The 20,345-nt window shown below is 49.8% G+C and overlaps 2 protein-coding genes across 6 annotated transcripts in view; both read right to left on the reverse strand.

Moving 5' to 3' along the window:
- Positions 1-2,037: 2,037 nt before the first annotated feature.
- Positions 2,038-4,417, reverse strand: LOC109023279 (putative uncharacterized protein encoded by LINC00341). The gene is given in 2 exon segments (XM_019010129.3): positions 2,038-4,032; positions 4,034-4,417. Coding segments are annotated over 2 exon segments (585 nt in total). The 3' UTR covers positions 2,038-3,831.
- The window catches only part of SYNE3 (spectrin repeat containing nuclear envelope family member 3), a 109,258-nt gene continuing 90,950 nt past the window's right edge, over positions 2,038-20,345 (reverse strand). For all 5 annotated transcript variants that reach the window (XM_019010127.4, XM_055361891.2, XM_055361892.2 and 2 more), the window contains exon 18: positions 2,038-12,914. In XM_019010127.4, coding sequence (XP_018865672.4) covers positions 12,714-12,914 — 201 coding nt within the window. In that variant the 3' untranslated portion in view covers positions 2,038-12,713. The remainder of the gene's footprint in view (positions 12,915-20,345) is intronic.

Consider the following 20,345-nt stretch of genomic DNA (forward strand, 5'->3'; position numbering starts at 1 on the left):
CACTGAAACAGTGTTTTAACCCTGAAGTTCCTGACCCCAGGTTTGATGCTTCTGCTGTGGAAATAAACATGTATACCACGTTTAGTTAACATAAATGACACGTGGCATACCTTTATGTTATATGGATTAAGGCTTCTTCAGATCAGCTAAACAGGGCTATGCCGTGATAAATTCCATATAGACCTAAAAGGCAGAGCATCCCCGTGGACAGAGTACTGTCTTTCTTCAAAAAACATGCTGCTTTATTTTTTGGACAACTACTTAGAAGGTAAGGGTTCTTGTTATTCAGGGCCACAAGACTCACAAGTGTTTCTGTGAGGGTACTTAGCACTACTCTAAGACTTAAGACAATGGATCCAGATATGCTGGGTGAAATCACCTCCCTCAGCTGTAAACTCCTTGTAGCCAGCAGTGGTCTTGCTGCAGCCTGATAGTGGAAAGTGATTCTTCCATTTGCAGGGTCCTCTAGAGTAGTGCTGGCAACCTGGCTTTATCTGCCCTAAACAAGGCAGATGGAAAAACCAAGGACCGCTCCTCCTTCCTAAAAGAACAGACTTTCCCACCCTTTGCCCTTTCTCTGCAGAACTGCTTCACCAAGTCAAAAACTCAGAGACTCATTTGAATGACATTTAACTCTAGGGCATGCACCACTGAACCAGATCCAAATCTATTACTTTTGATGGCAAAAACCATAATTATTATTATTATTATTTTTGAGATGGAGTCTCACTCTGTCGCCCAGGCTGGAGTGCAGTGGTGTGATCTTGGCTCACTGCAACCTCCACCTCCCAGGTTCAAGCGATTCTCCTGCCTCAGCTTCTCAAGTAGCTGGGACGACAGGTGTGCACTGCCACACCTGACTATTTTTTTTGCATTTTTAGTAGAGGCAGGGTTTTACCATATTGGCCAGGCTAGTCTTGAACTCTTGACCTCAAATGATTTGCCCACCTCAACCTCCCAAAGTGCTGGGATTACAAGCATGAGCCACTGCTTCCAGCCTGTAACAACTTTTGCACCAACGGTTCAAAGTCTCATGCACGGCTCTGGACTCCACTTGGATTCATATGGAGACTAAAACTTTGTCTCTTCCTTTATCAGTCATGTAAGGAGTGAGGGGCTACAGATATAATGCTTCTCACTCAAGTCCCCCCACCCCCTATCCCGCCTCACCTCTCAAAGGGTGAGAAGGGTTTAAGATCACAGAGATAGAAAAAACTTAGGAAACGTATTACACAATTATTAAAATAATAGCAAATTTTTTAAAAGTTGTCACTTGGGAGAACAATTTATACTAGAGGCAAAACCATTTTATTTTAAATCCTTCTAATGACAGTGTTCTGAATTGAAGGGTACACTTCTGTTCCTTTGTAAGCAGAAGATTCTGACATACATTTTCCTTTTCTTGGCAAACCAAGGTCCTTGTTAGGAGCTTTTGTTAGCCTGTGGCGGCTCCTGGGTTTACTTGCCGGTTTCTTAGACCTGCCCTCAAAAGTCAGGATGGTGTCTCCGGCTTCTCCTGCATCTGGCAGAGTCCTCCCCTTCTCCTCTGCAGCTTCCAGTGCACTGTGAGTTATGAAACCAGATAGCCAAACCCAAGAATTCTTTGTTAAATAAACTGTCCTGGTGGGGCTTTGATCCCTGGGGTTGGGAGTGAAATGGTTGGAAAGGCGTCCTTTTACCTCTATCTGGGCTAGTACCTGGATCTACTGGGGGTGCTGTTTCTCTACAAAATGCACCCAGAGTGCATTTTGGAATTTTCAGTATCCACTTGGCCTGCCCATGACCCCCACCCCTGAGACTGTGAACGAGGAGGTCTGGAGAGATGCTGAGAATGTGTTTGAAGATGCTCCCAGATGAGGCTGATATCCACATGAGATTGAGTGTTGCTGTCACCTTGAGTTCAACCTCTGCATGAAAGAGGTTGAACTGGAAGTCAGAATTTTACAATGTCAGCCTTAGCCACATGTCATCTTTCTTCTCATAACCTCTTGGACAAACTCCTTTACTTCAGAAAACGAATTTCCAAACCACACAGTATTTCATAGACCAAAATAGAGATTTTTATTTCCAAACACAAAGCAGATACATTTTTAAAAACATAAAACAACAGCAAAAAACGTCAAACCATCTTTTAGAACACTGCTGCTTCCAACTTGCACAAAAGGAAGGGGAGGAAAACGTCAATGCAACTTTAAAATATAGCACTAAGAAGAAACTCCAGGGTCCTGGTGTTCCTCCCTGGATGGCGGGGAAGGCTCCATTAGCTTTGGACTTGATATGAACCGAGATAACACACACATGTTCCGAGACAGTCGTTTGGCTCCAATACTGCTTGCCTTCCCAGAAAGCTTAATTTATTGCAAATGCATGTTTTACCATCACAAATAATATGACAAGAGTAGATATGGTCCCTCTGCATATTGTTTACATAATAGAACATTTAAAACAATGGAATGTGTTTGTCTTTGACATCAAAAATCATTTATGCAGCATCTACATGCACGTATACACACAAAAGTGTGAATGAATACACATACACACACAGACACACACACACACACACACACCCCATGTCATTGCTTGGTCCACACTGCATGAAACACACCATTCCAGCTACATAAACAGGTCAGTATCAGGTTAGTGTAACCAGGTCTCCAGGTACAAAGGATGAAGTGGGTTTGCTCACATAGACTTAGCTTAGGGTAGAGTGAACTTGTTTATGAGAACCTCGTTTATGCAGAGGTTGGACTCAAGGCGATCGCAGCACTCAATCTGGTGTGATCATCAGCGTCATCTGGGAGCATCTTCAAAAACATTCTCAGCATCGCCCCAGACGTCCTTGTTCACAATCTCAGGGGTGGAGGTCATGAGTAGGCCAAACTCACTCTACCCCACCTGCTGCCTCCAGGATGGGTTCTGAGGAGACATGGGGCCCTCCCATGGGACGGATGACAAATGAAACTAAAAAATCCATCTGGGTGGGGGGCTTTGGAATGAGGGCTCTGGTCTTTTGGACTTGAAATGGAGGGAAAACGTAATCGTTCCTCCAAAGCTGGTATTGGAAACTTGCCATTTTCCCAACACACACACACGGAAAGAGAGAGAGAAAGGAGAAAATTTAGGACCCACAGAATTAAGCCCTCTTTCAAAGCAGGTTATCTGCTATCCTGAGAAAAAGAGGGCATCATGTCTAAACCAGCCCAAGGAAATTCCCAGATGACACAGATCTAAGGGGTCATCTGACCTTCCCTTCTTTATGGAGAATGCCAGGGAGAGGCATAAAACTCTGGACCTCGGGTAAAACGTCCTGAGCCCGATGCGGTCTCCCTGGGTTCAGAGAGACCACAGGCTGGTGTCTGTTGTGCTGAAGCCCGGCGCTGGAAGCCAGGGCTGCCCAGTTGTGCTTCTGCATGGAGATGTGTGTAGTACTCACACATGCTATGCTCACATACGCGTGCATCCCTCCCACCCTGCCCACCCCTTCACATGCACACACAGCTTCCTCTGTCCGCTTCCTCCTCCCCAATAAAACTTCTGGAACATGCACAAGCGACTGCCTCCTTGTTTCTCCCATGAGAGGAATTGGAACTCCTCAGCAGGCAGAGACCGCGCAAAGCCAACTCTGTCCTCTGCCTGCCCCCGCAAGCGCTGGCCTGTCCGTGCTTTTCCAGTGGGAAGGTAGACAGACAGTGGGTACCTGCTCCCGTCCCCTGGGACCTCATCCTGGTGTTGCCAGCTCCCTTCAGCAGTGGGAGTCAACGGACTTCCCCGCAGGAGTGGGCACAGGAGGAAAGCAGCATGCTGCCCCTGCTTTGGAATGTTGCCCTCCAGCTAACTCACCAGCTGCCAGAGTGGCAGCAGCTCACGGCCTGCAAAGGAAACGAAAGCAACTGAGGCCCAGGGAACATTCCATAGAGTGGAGCATTGGGCTTGGAGCCAGTCATGCCTGGGTACAAGTTCCAAATTTACCACTCCCCCGCTAGCTGGCTGCTCTGAGGCAGGCTGCTGACCCTCTCCACACTCTGGTTTCTGCACCTGGTTTCTGATCATGACTCCATAGCACAGGCTTTTTGAAAGTGTCATGACCATATTGCAGGTGCTCAGGGTATGTTTTCTTCCCTCCCTTTCTCATCAGAACAGGAAGAGGGACTGTAGGACTTTGTCCCTCATCTCCACAGAGGTGCTGGGGATGGGCTGGCCTGGTGTTCCTGGTTGCTGAGCTCAGAAGCAAGCGTTTCAGAAAGGAAGCCCAGGACCCTCGGGGGAAACCGAGGTCCCTCCTTATGATTGCTGTCTCTCGGCTGGACAAGGTGGTTGGGTTGGGGATGATGTTACCATGACAACTGGAGAGCAGGTGCTGGGAGATGCTGAGTCCTGCTGTCTGTGCTTTAAGGCCCTGAACATCCTGCTGAACCATTTGCTTTTAGACCACGAGCCTGTGTTTTAATGTTCTTTTAGAAACAAATTCCTCCTTATTCTTATTTTGAAAAACAGAAGGCGTTTCTCTCATACACAGAAGCTAAGGGAGAAACGACAGCTGGTTTTAAGTCCTCTTTGACTCTGGGCCTCTGCTGAAGCAGCCTGCAGGCACTGGCAATTGGGTGATGAGGGCCACCTGTGGGGTGCCCCAGTCCACTTTCCTTTTCAAAGCCTCAATTGTCTGCTAGAAAACAAAGAGCTGGCCTGGAAAGGCTCAGAGATCCTCATTTTCCAAGATTTGCACCCAGGAGCTCCTCAAGCTCAAGAAATGAAAGCAAATATGCATTGCCTGGGCTGAATCCAAACACAAAGAAAGTGTTCAAAAGCTTAGCCCTGGGTGCTCACGGCCAGGACAAAGACGGGAGGGGCTGTTTCTGCACAAAAACTCTGGCAAGCTGGGCAGATCTATTTGTCAGTTCCCAAGCCTTGCAGGAAGAATGTCTACAATGCCTTTGGGTAGACCTGAAGGACTCAGGGTCCCCTGAGAGGAGGTGGCAGGCTGTGGTGGCAGGTCACTCTCACACTGCAAGGATGATGACTTCAAGTTCCACACAAGGAGCACACGGCCAAGGCATGGAGGGTCAGGACGAACTCTGGTTTTTTCCTCCAATTGTAACAGAGACAGCGAAGTGCCACTCCAAGCCACCCTACCCTTCAGTCCTACTAGAAGAGCCCCCATCTTTTTGGGGTGCATGTTCCCAGACTCCTTGCAGATGTGGGGGAAAACATGTGACACAGTCCTGGCCAATGAGATGAGAATGGAAGTGGCTGGTGGAGCTTCTGGGAAAGCTGCTAATGAGGAGGGCAGATTCGTCTAGTTCACTCCCCTTCTTCCTACCTGGAACCCAGATGAAAAATTGGAGGTACAGCAAGCATCCTGGGCCATGAAGTGACTGTGATATAAAGGAAGGACAGTTGCAAAGCCTTGGCTCTGACATCCGTAACCTGACGAGACGATGCCAGCAACCGCCTATATCTAGACTTCTCAGGAGGAGAGAAAAGTAAAGTCTCTGACTGGTTTAAGCCAAAATTGGTCGGGGGAGGAGGGATTCTGTTACTCATGGCTGAATCTAGGGATTTCTCTTCCAGATGCGAGCCCACGTGCACAATCCTAGGATACCTAATATTTCAGGGAGCACTGAACGCTCCAGGGCTGACTTCCCTCCTTACCAATAGGTGGGGGGAGGTGGTAAGGAACTGGACCAATGTCACACAGCCCATCAGCAGCAGAGTTCCAACTCAACCCTGTCTAGTGCTGAGCAGTATCACGCTGTCATCCAGTGGGTGCAGAGACCGACCCCCACTCCTGGAACTAACTCCCTGAGCTCATTGGCCAAACAAGAACTGCTGAGGTCTCAGAGTCCTAACCTGTAAAATGGGTACAAAGTTGGAACAAGACAGTCTATGGAAGCCCTCCATCTCTGACAGCCTGAAGAATCCAGGTATCCTCCTTCAACAGAGAACTTAGCATTTCCTAATCCATTTTGCCTCCCCTAAAAGTCCTACTTTGCAGTTCATCCCATTGTCTGCTTTCTGGGGCTAGTTTGTCTCATCCAATTACTAGATGAAGGAAAAATGATTTTCTGATTGGGAACATCCTAATTTTAACATAAATTCAAAAAAAAACAAAAGAAAAAAGAAAAGGAGACTGGAATTGAGAGCTTTCTGAGAGGGCTGGTACAGGTGTAAGGATGTCAAACAGGTTTTGCTCACATACAAATATGATTGATTGGCAGCAGCTTGGAGTAGTTTTGAGGACTGTGAGGTCCATTGGGCTGGAGAGTGGGGAGTGGGAAAGGTTGGTGATCAACTATTGATGTCTGTCTTGGAAGCAGCAAGGGCTGTAGTTGCCCACACCTCCCTCCAATGCTGACCTAGACTGGTGACAATGAGATTGGGGTGAGAATTAGCTGAGTCCTCATGAGAGAGAGAATTAGGGCAGGATCCCGCTGGGCTATGGACACAGAGGCTTCCTGGCAATCACTGCAGATACCGGTGAAAAACACTCTGATTACAGAATCCAAAGGAAGCCGCTGGCATCATAGGGTGACAGCCACAGGCACAGCCTCCCTGGGGGGTCCCTCAGCTCCTCTCCTCTGGGGAGAAATCCTAGGCAGGGGGCAGGAAAGGGCAAGAGATTATCCTTGAGCATGGACACGCCAACCCAGATGATCCCCAGTGGGGAAAAGTGGGCTTCTCAGTTTGGCATTTCCAACCACACATTTTTACCAGGAAGACAGACTAATAATTGGGCTAGTAACGGACACGACAATCAACATCCACAGCCTTAGCCTTAAGCCTCCCCTTGAAGCCTCCAGGAGCCTCCCAAGCTGTGTTGTTCTGTGACCCAGCACAGCCCAACACCCTTCTGACCTCCTGAGGCTGAGTCAGTCTATTTTCCCCTCCTCTGCCATGCCCAGGTCCTCTCCCTGCCCGGCCCAGCTGCCCTGGCCGCCTTGACCCACTTCCTCTGCCCGGTATGCTTCATAGTCACAATGGTGGCCTCCAAGAGGCAGCAAGACACTCTCATGCCCTGTTCTGAGCTCTCCCGCTGTCTCCCCTGTGTGGCTCTTCCAGTTTCTGTGACAGTGGGCCTGCCCCCTCTGGAAAGGCAGATGGGCAAAGTCAACAGCAATGACCGCAATCCCATTGGGCATCTTCAATGGCACAAACCCTTTTCTTCATCTGCAAGCTCCCTGAGGGCAGGGACTGGGCTTTGCTCACCCCGAATCTCCCAGCACAAAGCCTGGCACAGGCTGGAGAATGCTTGTTGCATTGGATTAAGATGCAAAGAGGCACAGGGCACTTCTGCCCACCAACCAGGAGAGAGAAAGCCGCAGACCCCAGACAGCATCCGAATGGCCAGTGGGAAGGCAGGGCCAGTGAGCACCTGGGTTTTATTTTTTTAGAGGCCACAGCTGGCAGGCTCCTGGCCTCCCCTGAACCCAGTTGCCACAACTTTCCACGATGTCCCTCTTCCCATTTCTCTTTCCTTCTCCCCCTCGGGGACTCCTGCACTAAGCAATCCTCAAGCTGCTCTCTTCTCCCAACCATCTCCTGGGTTCCCAAACTTTCAGACAGCATGTTTTTCCAGGAAGAATACTGTATGGGGAGCAAAACCAACATAGAGTTGGCAACTTTTTATTTTGTCCAGTGAGGGCTCCCAAAACACAATAGAAACCATCAAAGAAGACAGAGCCACCTTTACCTATCCCTCATTTCCTAAAGGCCATTGAGCACCCTTGAAGTAGGAGGGACATAATCCCAGAATGAAGAGCCAGCGTTTGGACAAAATAAATCCTATGGAAAGAAAAACTCAAGTTGTTCCCTCGTATTGTTTCACTTGCCTTTGGTCACTGAAAGCTTTGCCACTAGCGCTTGTCCTCGGAGGAAAGTTGGGAACCATGAAGGTACAGCCTGCCATTCCCATTCTCTTTTTCTCTCTCTCTATCCTTCCCTCCCTCCCTCCCTTCCTCCTTTTCTCTCTCTTCTCTCTCTCTGTCTCTTTTGCTCTCACTCTCTCCTCTCACCCTCAAATTGTGGTAAAATAAACATAACATAAAATTTAGCATCTTAACCACTTTTAAGCACACAGTTCAGTAAATCAAGCCTGACATCACCTCTGGCCTTTGACTCCCTCTGGCCCACTTCCCTGTCCGCCCTCTCCAGCCAGACCACCATAAAGTGCAGTTCCTCAAAGCTTCTGCAAAGCCTCCCAGCCTCCCAGTCAGGCCTGGCTCCAGTCTAATGGAAGAGATAAGATCCCCTCTTTACTCCCTAACTGTGGGCAGCCCCAGCCTCCCATCCCCTGCAAGGCAGGGCAGGATGATGCCACCGGTCCCAGTTTGCCAGCCGTAAAATCCATTAGGGAACCCCCGGCACAAACCGCCCACCTTCAGGCCTTTTTCTGCCCTCTGCCTGTCATTCTCCTTGGCCCCCAGGGTGCAGAGGGTCCCCAGCTTCCTTCCTCTGAAGATGCCCGGAGACAAGCATCTTTGGACCCCCGGTCCCTGCAGGGAACTCCAGCCAGCTGCCTGAAGCAAACGGGGCCGGAGAGATGGAATTGGGTCAGGTCATCCATGACCCATTTCCTCTGGAAGGGAGTCGGGTGTCAGGAAACACATTTGCCTTTGGGTTTTTAATGTAATTCAACAAACCACAGCTGAAGCTCTTATCCTGTGCTGGGCATTGGGGGTGTGGAGTTCTGTCATTCATGACCGAGGACCTCATCATGAGACATTAGAGGGGCTCATCTTCCAGGTGAGCAATGTGAAGATAATGATAGATGGCCCAAGGGAATGTGCTGCTGGTGGTGACTCATCTCAGAGCTGAGGGCAGTCCCTCAGGGAAACATATGGGTGCTCCACTCTGGCCATGTCCCAGGCGAGCTGATGGGCAGAGAGTTCTGCCTGCTTGCCCAGGGAACTCCAGTCCCAGAGGCTACAGAGACTGCAACCTGGTAGAACCAGCCTGAAGCCCCCCTCCAGCCTGGGCTTTGGGGTCCTCATTGCCCCATGTTGTGGGTTTGGACCCACTTCAGCATGAGCAAGGGTCTTTATATCTTTAAGCCTCAGTGTTCCATCTCAAACGTGGGGGTAAAACAGTATCAAATCCTGGGGGCAGGTGTCGGTGTGGGAACTACATAAAGCAAGGCTGCAAAGTGCCGCCCAAGGGGTCAAGCACCCACGAGCACCAAACGAGCACGTTCTTTGTCTCCCTTGTCAGTGTTCCCTCTGTCCCGCCACCACTGGGCACCTCCCAGGGTCTCCTGGCCTCGTCTGCTGTCAGTACCTGCCCATCCCTCCCGCTCCCAGCTTTTCTTTTTAAACACCCTCTGAGTGCTGCATGTGCCTTTCCACATGCAGAGAACGGGCTAAGAAAGAAAGGGGTGGGAGGGACAGGTAAGCAGGGATAACTAATTCATCAACCGACCCACTGGTGGTCCTTTCTCCCTCCTCTCCTTCCCTCCTCTCTCTCTCTCTGACACACACACACACACACACACACACACACACACACCCTGTGTTGGGCCATGAGAGTACCAATTCTTATAAACTCTAAGACCCCTTTCATTTTGGAGACAGACGAACAAGACACACACACACACACACACACACGCACACACACACGCACACGCGCTCGCGTGCCGCAGCGCCACCTTTCTCAAGTAGCACCTTAAAGCTCTGCATGGCTGTTAAAGAGGCTGGAAACTAAAGTCATAAGAATAATTGCCTGGCTCTCCTTTAAGCAAAGGAGATTGCACTTGTGCTTGGAAGCACCAGTAATTGGGCTGTTACGTCATATTACAAGTATATTTATATGAAAATACTGAAAATATCAATTCTTTTTTAAAAAACAGTTATGCAAACAAGCAGACTTGATGGCATCATTATCAAAATTTAAAAAATATAGGTAGATATTCCCACCCCCGCCCGCATGTTCCAGCTTCTCCTTCCCCAACATGTGGTATATGTGACAGGCTGCACACATGCCCAGTGGCTGTTTTTTTCATGTAGTTGCTGACATGCGGGGATCACACCACAGTGAGCAGGGTACCACCTGAGGGCCATGGTGGCCAGTTGGGCTCTGGCCTTGCTGCCTCTCACTGTGTGGCCATGGATCTGTTTCTTCCCCATTCTGGGCCTCAGCTTTCTCACCTGTGACATAGGAGAGTGGACACCCGGCAAGGCCCCCACCCCCCGCCACCCACCCTGCCACTGCTCTGACTTCCAGGACTGGACATCTGGGCTTGGCTGCCTGGGCTCACTCAGCTCCTGATTTTCCAGTAAGGTGGTCGCCTGCAGAGAACGGCCCTATGGCTTGGTTTCCAGATATCTGGAGAAAAGTGTGCTTTCTCTTCTTCCATGAAATCACAAATTTCTCCAGATATTTGGAAACCAAGTCACAGGGTTGTAGGATCTACTTTTTGAACTTTTCATCCCCTGTAGTTGCCAATTCTGCACGTACTAGTCCTGTAGAAATAAGTTAAACTGAAGCAGCTTGAGGGAAGGAACTTGATGGAAGGATGGAGAGTCCACAGGGCTTGTTTTCCAAAGAAAAGTGTTGTTTGGAGGAGCATAATTATAAGCCTACAGCTTATCATAAAGCTATTCAAAAAAAAAATGGCCAGGCATGGTGGCTCATGCCTGTAATCCCAGTGCTTTGGGAGGCTGAGGCGGGTGGATCACCTGAGGTCAGGAGTTCGAGACCAGCCTGGCCAACATGGTAAAACCCCAACTCTACTAAAAATACAAAAATTAGCTGGGCATGGTGGCAGATGCCTGTAATCCCAGCTATTCAGGAGGCTGAAGCAGGAGAATCGCTTGAATCTGGGAGGCGGAAGTTGCAGTGAGCCGAGATCGCACCACTGCACTCCAGCCTGGGCAAAAAGAGCGAAACTCCATCTCAAAATAATTATAATAACAATAATAATAATAACTCAGAGCCAGGCTTGTGGATGGAAATATAGTGCCCAAGTCACATTCTGCTTAAAGTTGTAACAAATACGGGCGAGTTAAAAGAAAAAAAAAAGTATGCTTTCTGAGTCAGCCACAAGGGCTCTCCTTGGCAGCATGGGTTTCCTGCCGGTGAAATGTCCTAGTTGCCTAGGACCCGGGTCCCCAAGGGCAGAGCTCACAGTGAAAGGCAAAGGGTCAGTGTGTGTGAGACAGCAATGGTGCTGGGCGTCAGGCCCTCTTAGGTCCTCAGTTTCCCCTCTACTTAAAGGGCCTTTCTGGGTCTATAATACCTTATGATTCCAAAGCCAGACAGAAGGTCCGAGGAAATCCCCTCGTATTTGTAGTTGAACAGACAAAATCCATTTGTAGAGAGTGGGCATTAAGTACTTTTTTAAAGGGGAAAATTTAGTGTTGATTTAGGAAAAACATGATCCAGTTGTAGAGCACTTAGGAACCATCCCAGAGTTCCCTGGCAAGGAAGGGATGAGTTTCTGGCCTCGGGAACTCACATGGAGTCACCGCGGCCCCAGCCCAGGTGGTGCATGGAGCCCGGCTCGCCTACACCTGGCTGGAGAGGGCCTGGTTTTGGGTGGCCTGGGCCCTAGTCCCATATGGGGATGCACATGAGACCTTCTTGGCCCCATGGACCTGCTGCCTCCAGAGTCTTTCTGGGAAGGGGAAGGAGAGCCCTTGAGACAGGCTGAACTCCAAAGCAGATTCTCTCACCTCTGTCCTGGACCCTCGATCCCTGGCCCCTGGCGTGGCAGATGCTTCCCTTCTCACCTGCAGCTCGAGCTCTCGACGATGAAAACTCAGTCCAGGAGCAATGGAGGAAACACATCTTTCCTGGGCACTGCCAGTGGGTGCTGCTCACCAACTGTGCCTCACCATTCTGCATGGAAATCTTAAAAATAAAGCTTGTCTTCTTCCCTTTCTCCCTGAATGAAACACACAGAGCAGGATCTCACCGTTTCATGGGGGCTCGGTGTCATCACCAGGGACAGTCCTCATAGGTCTGTGTGATCAGAAGCCGCTGAGAGCTGGGGTTAGGGCTCCGGCATGCAATGCCTCCACATAGCTGTGCTTTCTTAGTTCGGGGATCTGCTCTCTGCAGCTCTTCTTTTTCTCCCTTGATATCACTCTGTCACTTGTCACTGCTATCATTGAACCTGCCTCTGGTCATTGCCATTTCTACTTCTGACACGTGACAGCTACTCTTTGTGGTTGTTAAAACTAGACAAGCATACTTGTTCTCATTACGCATAAAGCAAGAGTCGCTGGGCACCAAGTGAGGGTCTATGGCGCTCTTCCACGTTGCAGCTCAGAGGCCTTTCATTACATCTGAATTCTGGGATTCGCTTTGGAGAAGAGGTTGCCATGAAAGTGACATGTTATTGTTCTTGCTTTCTAGGGTTGACTGCAGACCAAGTCAACAATACCACAAAATCCCATTGGAGGGAGCCATTGCTAGGAATTTTCCCAACTCCAAATAGACCTCGTATATGAAATTATACATACTGAGCATTTACATACAGATCATATAAAAATTCTAGACATTATTCCCTAGTCACATGTAGTACACATTTAGTATAAATAGACTAAGACAACACTGTATAAAAAGTAAGTGTGTTCTGGGAACGCTGACACAGCACTGATATGGATGCAGCTCTGCAGTCTTTGGCCTGCCCGTTTCCAGTTTCCCTGGCGAGCATCCTCAGGAGGGGCCCTGGGACTGATGGAGGTTGGAGGAGAAAGTCACCTGTGTGCCCCAGTGGGTTAGGTGGGTGGTGGGCCATTGTAGCGCAGCATGAGCGTGAAGGAGCGGGCGAAGTTGTTGGCCAGGGTGCAGCTGCGGTCCTCTTCCCTGACTGGGAGCAGGAACAGCAGGAGGAGGAACAGCAGCAGAAGCAGCTGCAGTGGGAGCGCCACACAGCACACCCTCCGGAAGAGGGAGCCCAGTCCTCGCCACCGCCGAGTCTGCGGAACCAACACAGCACAGGTGAGTGGGCTGGGGGGCTCTGGTGGTGGGGGGCAGGTTCAGGGGGCGAGGAGGATGCCAGGAGCGGTGGTAGCACTGAACTGACTGTATGACAGTACACATCTCCATGTTCTCATCTGTGAAATAGGGCTAATGTAAGTTTTGCCAGAAACAGGGTTTCTGCAGTTTTCCCAAAGCATTCAAGGCATGAAAGGAAGAATAGAAAACACAGGCTCTGCCATTGTGACATATATCTTTGCCTGGTGTAGCAGAGTGCTGGCTGTGAATCCTAAGGTCACTTGACTTCTCTGAACCTCAAGTTTCTCATCTACAGATGGGGCAATAATGGCACCTACATGACAGAGTTGTCATGAGGATCCAATGAGGCAGAGCCTGGCACGTAGTAAGTATGTCCCAGCTGCTGTCATGATTAGTATGCATCCTTAATATTTCACCATCTAAATCTTCGTCATCACCATCATCACCAGCATCAAGTTTATCGTCGTCACTTTCTTCCTCCTGTTGTCTTTCTTCCCTTTCCTCTTTTTCCTCCCCCTCTTCCTTTTCTTTTCTTTTCTTTTTTTTTTGAGATGGAGTCTCGCTCTGTCGCCCAGGCTGGAGTTCAGTGATGCGATCTCAGCTCACTGCAACCTCCACTTCCCAGGTTCAATCAATTATCTCCCTCAGCCTCCCGGGTAGCTGGGATTACAGGCACCTGCCACCATGCCCAGCTAATTGTTTTGTATTTTTAGTAGAGATGGGGTTTCACCATGTTGGCCATGCTGGTCTTGAATCCTGACCTCGTGATCCACCCTCTTCGGCCTCCCAAAGTGCTGGGATTATAGGTGTGAGCCACCGCGCCTGGCCCTTCTCTTCCTTTTCCTCCCTCTCTCCTTCCCTCTTCTCCCCCTCTTCCTCCTCCTCCTTTTATTTCATCATCAATTTCATCACCATCACTCTTGCCATCAGTATCACATGAAGGTTAGTCTCACAAGTCCCAATGCCTAATGGACTTCTCTGCTACAATGTCCCTGAAAGTGGCCAAGAAAACATTTCCTAAGTTCTGGAGGGACTGGCCAGGTTGTGGCTTCATGGATGTCTGACTGCCAAGGAGTGCAGGGGCAAGAGCTGGTCACTCAGAAGAGTGAGGCCCTCATGGTCAAGATGCTGCAGAGTGCAGGACGAGCCCAGCTTTTAGGATCCTAGCGGACTGGGTCCCCACCCAGACTCTGTTACTCAACAGCTATGTGACCTTGGGCAAATCAATATTGGATCCTCTGTTATCTGCTCTGCAAAATGGGGATCAAACACCTACCCCTATTTGCTGGGCTGTGGTAAGGGCTCAAAGCAAAGGTATATATATACCTTGATTGATAAATGTACCAGTTCTTACTATTAGTACTATTATTATTTATAATAATAGTGCTAGCACTATTAGTAACTGTTAGTGACATTCATTACTATTAATATTAGTAATCATAGCACTAGTAATATTATTATAGAATATATCTGCTGGCTCCCTGAAGAACCAAGGTTCACCCTCCAGGGCACCAAAAGCCACAGTCCCGTGATGATGATAGTGATAGTGACCATGGTGATGGAGGTGATGGCAATGATGGCAGTGATGCTTGATGATGGTGGTGATGCGATAATGATCATGACGCTAATGGTGGTGGGGTGGGGGTGGGGTGGTGAGAGTAAGGTGGTGATGATGGTGATAATGATCATGGAAATGGTGATAATGGTGATGATCATGGTGACTGTGATGGTGATGGTAAGTGTGAGTAATAGAGATGATGATGGTGATGGTGATGGTGATGATGGTGATGGAGATGATGGTGATGGTGATGATGATGATAGTGATGGTGGTGGTGGTCATGATGATGAGGGTGATGGTGTTAAGGATGATGGTGATGGTGGTGGTGATGGCGATAGTGATGATGATGGTAGAGGTAGAGATGGTGGTGGTGATGGCGAGGGTAATTGTGGTAAGGATGATGGTGATGGTGATGGTGGTGGTGATGGTGAGGGTGATGGTGGTAAGGATGATGGTGATGGTGGTGATGGTGATAGTGATGATGATGGAGGTAGAGATGGTGGTGGTGATGGCGAGGGTGATAGTGGTAAGGATGATGGTGATGGTAATGGTGGTGGTGATGGTGATAGTGATGGTGATGGAGGTAGAGATATTGGCGGTGGTGATGGTGAGGGTAATGGTGGTAAGGATGATGGTGGTGGTGATGGTGGTGCTGGTGATGGTGAGGGCAATGGTGTTAAGGATGATGGTGATGGTGGTGGTGATGGTGGTAGTGGTGGTAGTGATGGTGAGGGTGATGATGGTGATGAAGAAGCACTGTTAAATGTAAATGTTCCTGGGAGGTTCTAACCTGGGCAGTTCTGTCTCTCTACCTCTCCTCTCTGAGTCAACTCATGTATTCCCCTGCTCCAAGTATCCCCTCCAGATGATAACGCTTAACCCTGTGCCTCCAGTCTCAAATGTGTTCACTCACCAAAGTCTTTAGACACTGATTTTATAAAACAGGCTGCTTATAACAATGAATAAGTACTCTTGGCTGCATGTATTTCAGCAGTGACTTCGGGAGTGGAGGGTGGGGGTGGGTGACACATTGTTTAAGCGGCTGAATGAGTGTGAGTTCACAGAGAAGGTGGTTCTTCCCATAGCTGCTGGGCTGGGTGGGGCCAAATCTCTGACCCATGAGACCCACCCAGGGAGAGAGAAAAGGGGCAAGACAATGAGCTGTAGGGCCACCCAGCCTGGGTTTCCACTGCAACTAACAACCTGTAATTAAGGTTCTCCCAAATGGGGGGTCTGCTTACAAGTGTCCTTTTTTATTTGCCCCTTCATTCTCAGAGCTAACACTTTGCTTATTCAAGAGAGGGGTTGTGCCTTGGCCATGATCCTCTGGGGAAAATGTCTTTGAAGGTCCAAAAAGTGTTTATACATACAAGTGTTGACAAGGGATGGTCTTCTCAAAGGATTCCTGCTGCCTGCCCAGTGCCTGTTTACTTAGACCTCACATCCTCACTTAGAGGGCCCTGGATTCCAAAATGCTCTTAAAAATAAGACACCTTTCAATATGTTTCCCAAATGCTTAGGAAAACACACACACACACACACACACATACACACAGACACACACACACAGACACACACACACACAACCTTCTAAGAAGCCAACAAGAAAAATGACAATCTTGGCTCTTCCAAAGAGAGAAGGGGCTTCCTCAGGAAGTTATAAGCTCCCCATCTGATATGGTTTGGTTGTGTCCCCACCCAAATCTCATCTTGAATTATAGTTCCTATAATTCCCATGTGTTATGGGAGGGACCCAGTGGGAGATAATTGAATCATGGGGGCAGTTTCCCCCATACTGTTCTCATGGTAGTGAATAAGTCTCGCAAGATCTGATGGTTTTATAAGGGGTTTCCCCTTTCACTTGGCTCCCATTCTCTCTTGTCTGCTGCCATGTAAGATGTGCCTTTCTTCTTCTGCCATAATTGTGAGGCCTACCCAGCCACGTGGAACTGTGAGTTCATTAAACCTCTTTTTCTTTAAAAATTACCCAGTCTCGGGTATGTCTTTATCAGCAGCATGAAAACAGACTAATACATCATCCCTGAAGGTAGGGAAGCAGGGGTTGATGAGCCCATGGGAGTGGGGAGGGAGTACATGTTGTGTAGAGGAGTTAACATACCCAACAGAGGCTCTGACCAAGAGTCCTCCAAGGTCTTACATGATGAATCTGAGACTCCAGATTTCTGGGGATCACAGGCTAGAGTTCATCACAGTCCATGAGACCTAATCTTCTACCATTGGTGAAAGCGGATGTGGGGGAAATATAAGGTTTGGAGTCTTGGGTTCTAACCCTGACTCTACCACGTCCTAGATGTGTGATCTAGGGCATGTCACTTAGCCTCTCAGAGCCTCAGTTTCTTCTCTGTTGGGAGAGAGTGATACTTGCCTACCAATGTAGGAAGGATAAATGAGGCCATGCATGCTATGCATAAAGTGCACAGTAGGCACCCAATAAAGGCTCACTTCCTTTCTCCTCTGGCTGATGGGTGTGGGGCAGAGAGGCAGCTCCTGCAAGCCCCACAAGCTTCCCCTCTGCCAAGGATGCAGGGATTAGGCACCATCATCACCTCCAGTCCCATCAGGGAAGAAAGCACTGCCCTCCTTAAATGCCATCTCTCAGCTCCTTAAAGACCCTCACCTCCTATTGCCACAGGGCCTTTGCACAGGCTGTCCCTTGTGTCTAGAATGCTCATTGCCCTTCTTTCTCCACTCCACCTGGTTAGCGCTGACTGATCACTCTAATCTCACCCTGAGTCACTTCCTCCAGGAGACCTTCCCTGGCCTTACACATCCTCAGGGCACCCTTTCTTCTGGATCACTGATTAAGATCTGTGCTGCCCTTAACTCCTCGGAGGCGGGGTCCACATTAGTCTTATGCTTTACTGTATCCTCAGCAGTGCTCAGTAAGTATTTGCTGAATGAATGAAACCATGAATATAAGGCTCCTTCCCTCCCTGCACTTCTGGCCATCAGCTTCTCCCTCAATACATCGGAGGCCACCACTGAGACACGGGCCACCTGCTGTCTGCGAGCTGTTCTCACTGTGCCCGCGGTTCACCAGGATGTCTGAGCTCCACTTGTTAGTGAACTCACTAACTCAGGACCAAAGGTCCTGAGCTCCGCTCTTCACCTCACTCAGGGGCCTCCTGGGCGCCTTGAGCATCTCTGTGAGGCCGACTTTCCTATGCTCATTTTACAGAGGAAGAAACTGAGTCTGGGAGAGTACCCAGTCCAAGGTCACAAAGATAGGCTCAGCTCTCCAGTGTCACTCCAGAGCCCAGGCTCTTCCTACTATCCCATGTGGCATTTCTCACAAGAAACAGCAATTAAAACGACAACAAAAGTCTCTGGGGCCTCTGTTGTTCAACCGGGATCTGTGGAGGATGGGTGTGCTCTGACCTGGGGCCTGGAGGGAGGAAGTCACACCCCATCACCACTGAGGCTAAGGGTCTTACCCGGGACCTGGCCAGGTCTCAGTACCCACTACAAAGATGCTTCCAGGCAGGCACCAAGCGCGGGACGGTGGGAGGAGGCCCACTGAGCCAGCTGCTCTCTGGCATGGAGGGTGCGCCTGCCCCACTGCCTCTCATGAAACTCTCACTTAGCCATGTGTTGGCCTCTGAAGGCCCCTCTGAGCACTGCTCAGTCCCTGCTGGCTTCCTCCTCCTGGGTGTCCCCAAGACTCCCAGGAAGGGGGTGGGGCCAGGACCACTGTCTTGCTCTGGCAGCACCAGCAGGTCTTAGGGCAGCCCTGGTTTCCCGGACTGGGCCCTGCCACTTCTGACTTGAATGTTGTCTTCGCTAAGTTCTGGGCACCAGAAGCACTGAATTACAGCCCTGCATTCGCTCCCCGTAAGAACTCAGAGGCTCCGGGAATTTCCCACACGTGGACACGATGGCAGTGGCTGGGCAGGGGGCTGGGTTCGTCTTGCCTCCTCACTGGGGTGGCTCTGCGTGGATGTCAGGACACAGAGATGTATTTTTTCAGTTGATTTTGGAGAGGGAGAGGGATGGGATGATCTGAGCTGGCCTGTGGTTTAGCTAATAGGTGAGAAGTGCCCATGGATGTAATGATGGAGTGATATTGTCATTACTCAAGCAAGGACGGAGCCTCATCCAGGAGCGGATGTATGACCATAGGCTTCCTCTCCTCCCCCCACTTCCCTTCTGCACCTTTCCTTATCTGCCATCCCCCTGTGAGCAGGCTCTGCTCCTAGGATGGAGACCAAGGTCAGTGAGGGTCTAGGTTGACCCACAGGCACCTAGTTTGGGAAACTGGGTGATCATGATGCTTTTTGCTGATAGGGGCACGGGGATTTGATGGGCATAGGGATTTGATGGGGATGGGGATTTGATGGGCATGGGGATTTGATGGGGATGGGGTTTTGATGGGGATGGGGATTTGATGGGGATGGGGATTTGATGGGGATGAGGATTTGATAGGCATGGGGATTTGATGGGGATGGGGATTTGATGGGGATGGGGTTTTGATGGGGATGGGGATTTGATGGGGATGGGGATTTGATGGGGATGAGGATTTGATAGGCATGGGGATTTGATGGGGATGGGGATTTGATGGGGATGGGGATTTGATGGGGATGGGGATTTGATGGGGATGGGGATTTGATGGGGATGGGGATTTGATGGGGATGGGGATTTGATGGGGATGGGGATTTGATGGGGATGGGGATTTGATGGGGATGGGGATTTGATGGGGATGGGGATTTGATGGGCATGGGGATTTGATGGGGATGGGGATTTGATGGGGATGGGGATTTGATGGGGATGGGGATTTGATGGGGATGGGGATTTGATGGGGATGGGGATTTGATGGGGATGGGGATTTGATGGGGATGGGGATTTGATGGGCATGGGGATTTGATGGGGATGGGGATTTGATGGGGATGGGGATTTGATGGGCATGGGGATTTGATGGGGATGGGGATTTGATGGGGATGGGGATTTGATGGGGATGGGGATTTGATGGGGATGGGGATTTGATGGGCATGGGGATTTGATGGGGATGGGGATTTGATGGGGATGGGGATTTGATGGGCATGGGGATTTGATGGGGATGGGGATTTGATGGGGATGGGGATTTGATGGGGATGGGGATTTGATGGGGATGGGGATTTGATGGGGATGGGGATTTGATGGGGATGGGGATTTGATGGGGATGGGGATTTGATGGGGATGGGGATTTGATGGGCATGGGAGGTCAGCTTTAGATGTGATGAGTGGGAGGTGCCTGCGGGACCCCCAAGGAAACATCTAGTGGGCAGTTGAGGTTTTAGGACTGAGGCTAGAAGGAGAGACCTGCCTTACAGATGAAGCAAGAGCTCACGCGGTCTGAAGACAGTGCATAACCACAGGCGTGGAAGGAGGTGCCAGGGAGAGTCACCTATGAGACGGTGCAGAAGGCCACAGGTGTGAGAGGAGATGCCAAGGAGAGAATGACCCAAGAGACAGTGCATAAACCAGAGGCCTGGAAGGAGATGCCAGGGAGAGCCACCCACCAGATGGTGCATGAACCACAGGCATGGGAGGAGATGCCAGGGAGAGTTACCCATGAGATAGTGTGCAAACCACAGGCTTGGAAGGAGGTGCCAGGGAGAGTGACCCAGGAGAGGGACAGGTCCTGGAGAACCTGAGGATGCCACCCATGAAGAAAGAGGCATTGTATTTCTAGTGCCTCTACCCAGCCCCTACAGGTCACTTATCCATTACAAAAGCAATGGTAGCAACTTCACAGGGAGAAGCCTCTCTAAGGGCGGCCATTCTTAACTGATGGTCAGAGTGAGCACAGCCCATGTGCGACATGCTGACGCCATGT

The sequence above is a fragment of the Gorilla gorilla genome, chromosome 15 (assembly GCF_029281585.2).
Source record: "Gorilla gorilla gorilla isolate KB3781 chromosome 15, NHGRI_mGorGor1-v2.1_pri, whole genome shotgun sequence".
NCBI lineage: Eukaryota > Metazoa > Chordata > Mammalia > Primates > Hominidae > Gorilla > Gorilla gorilla.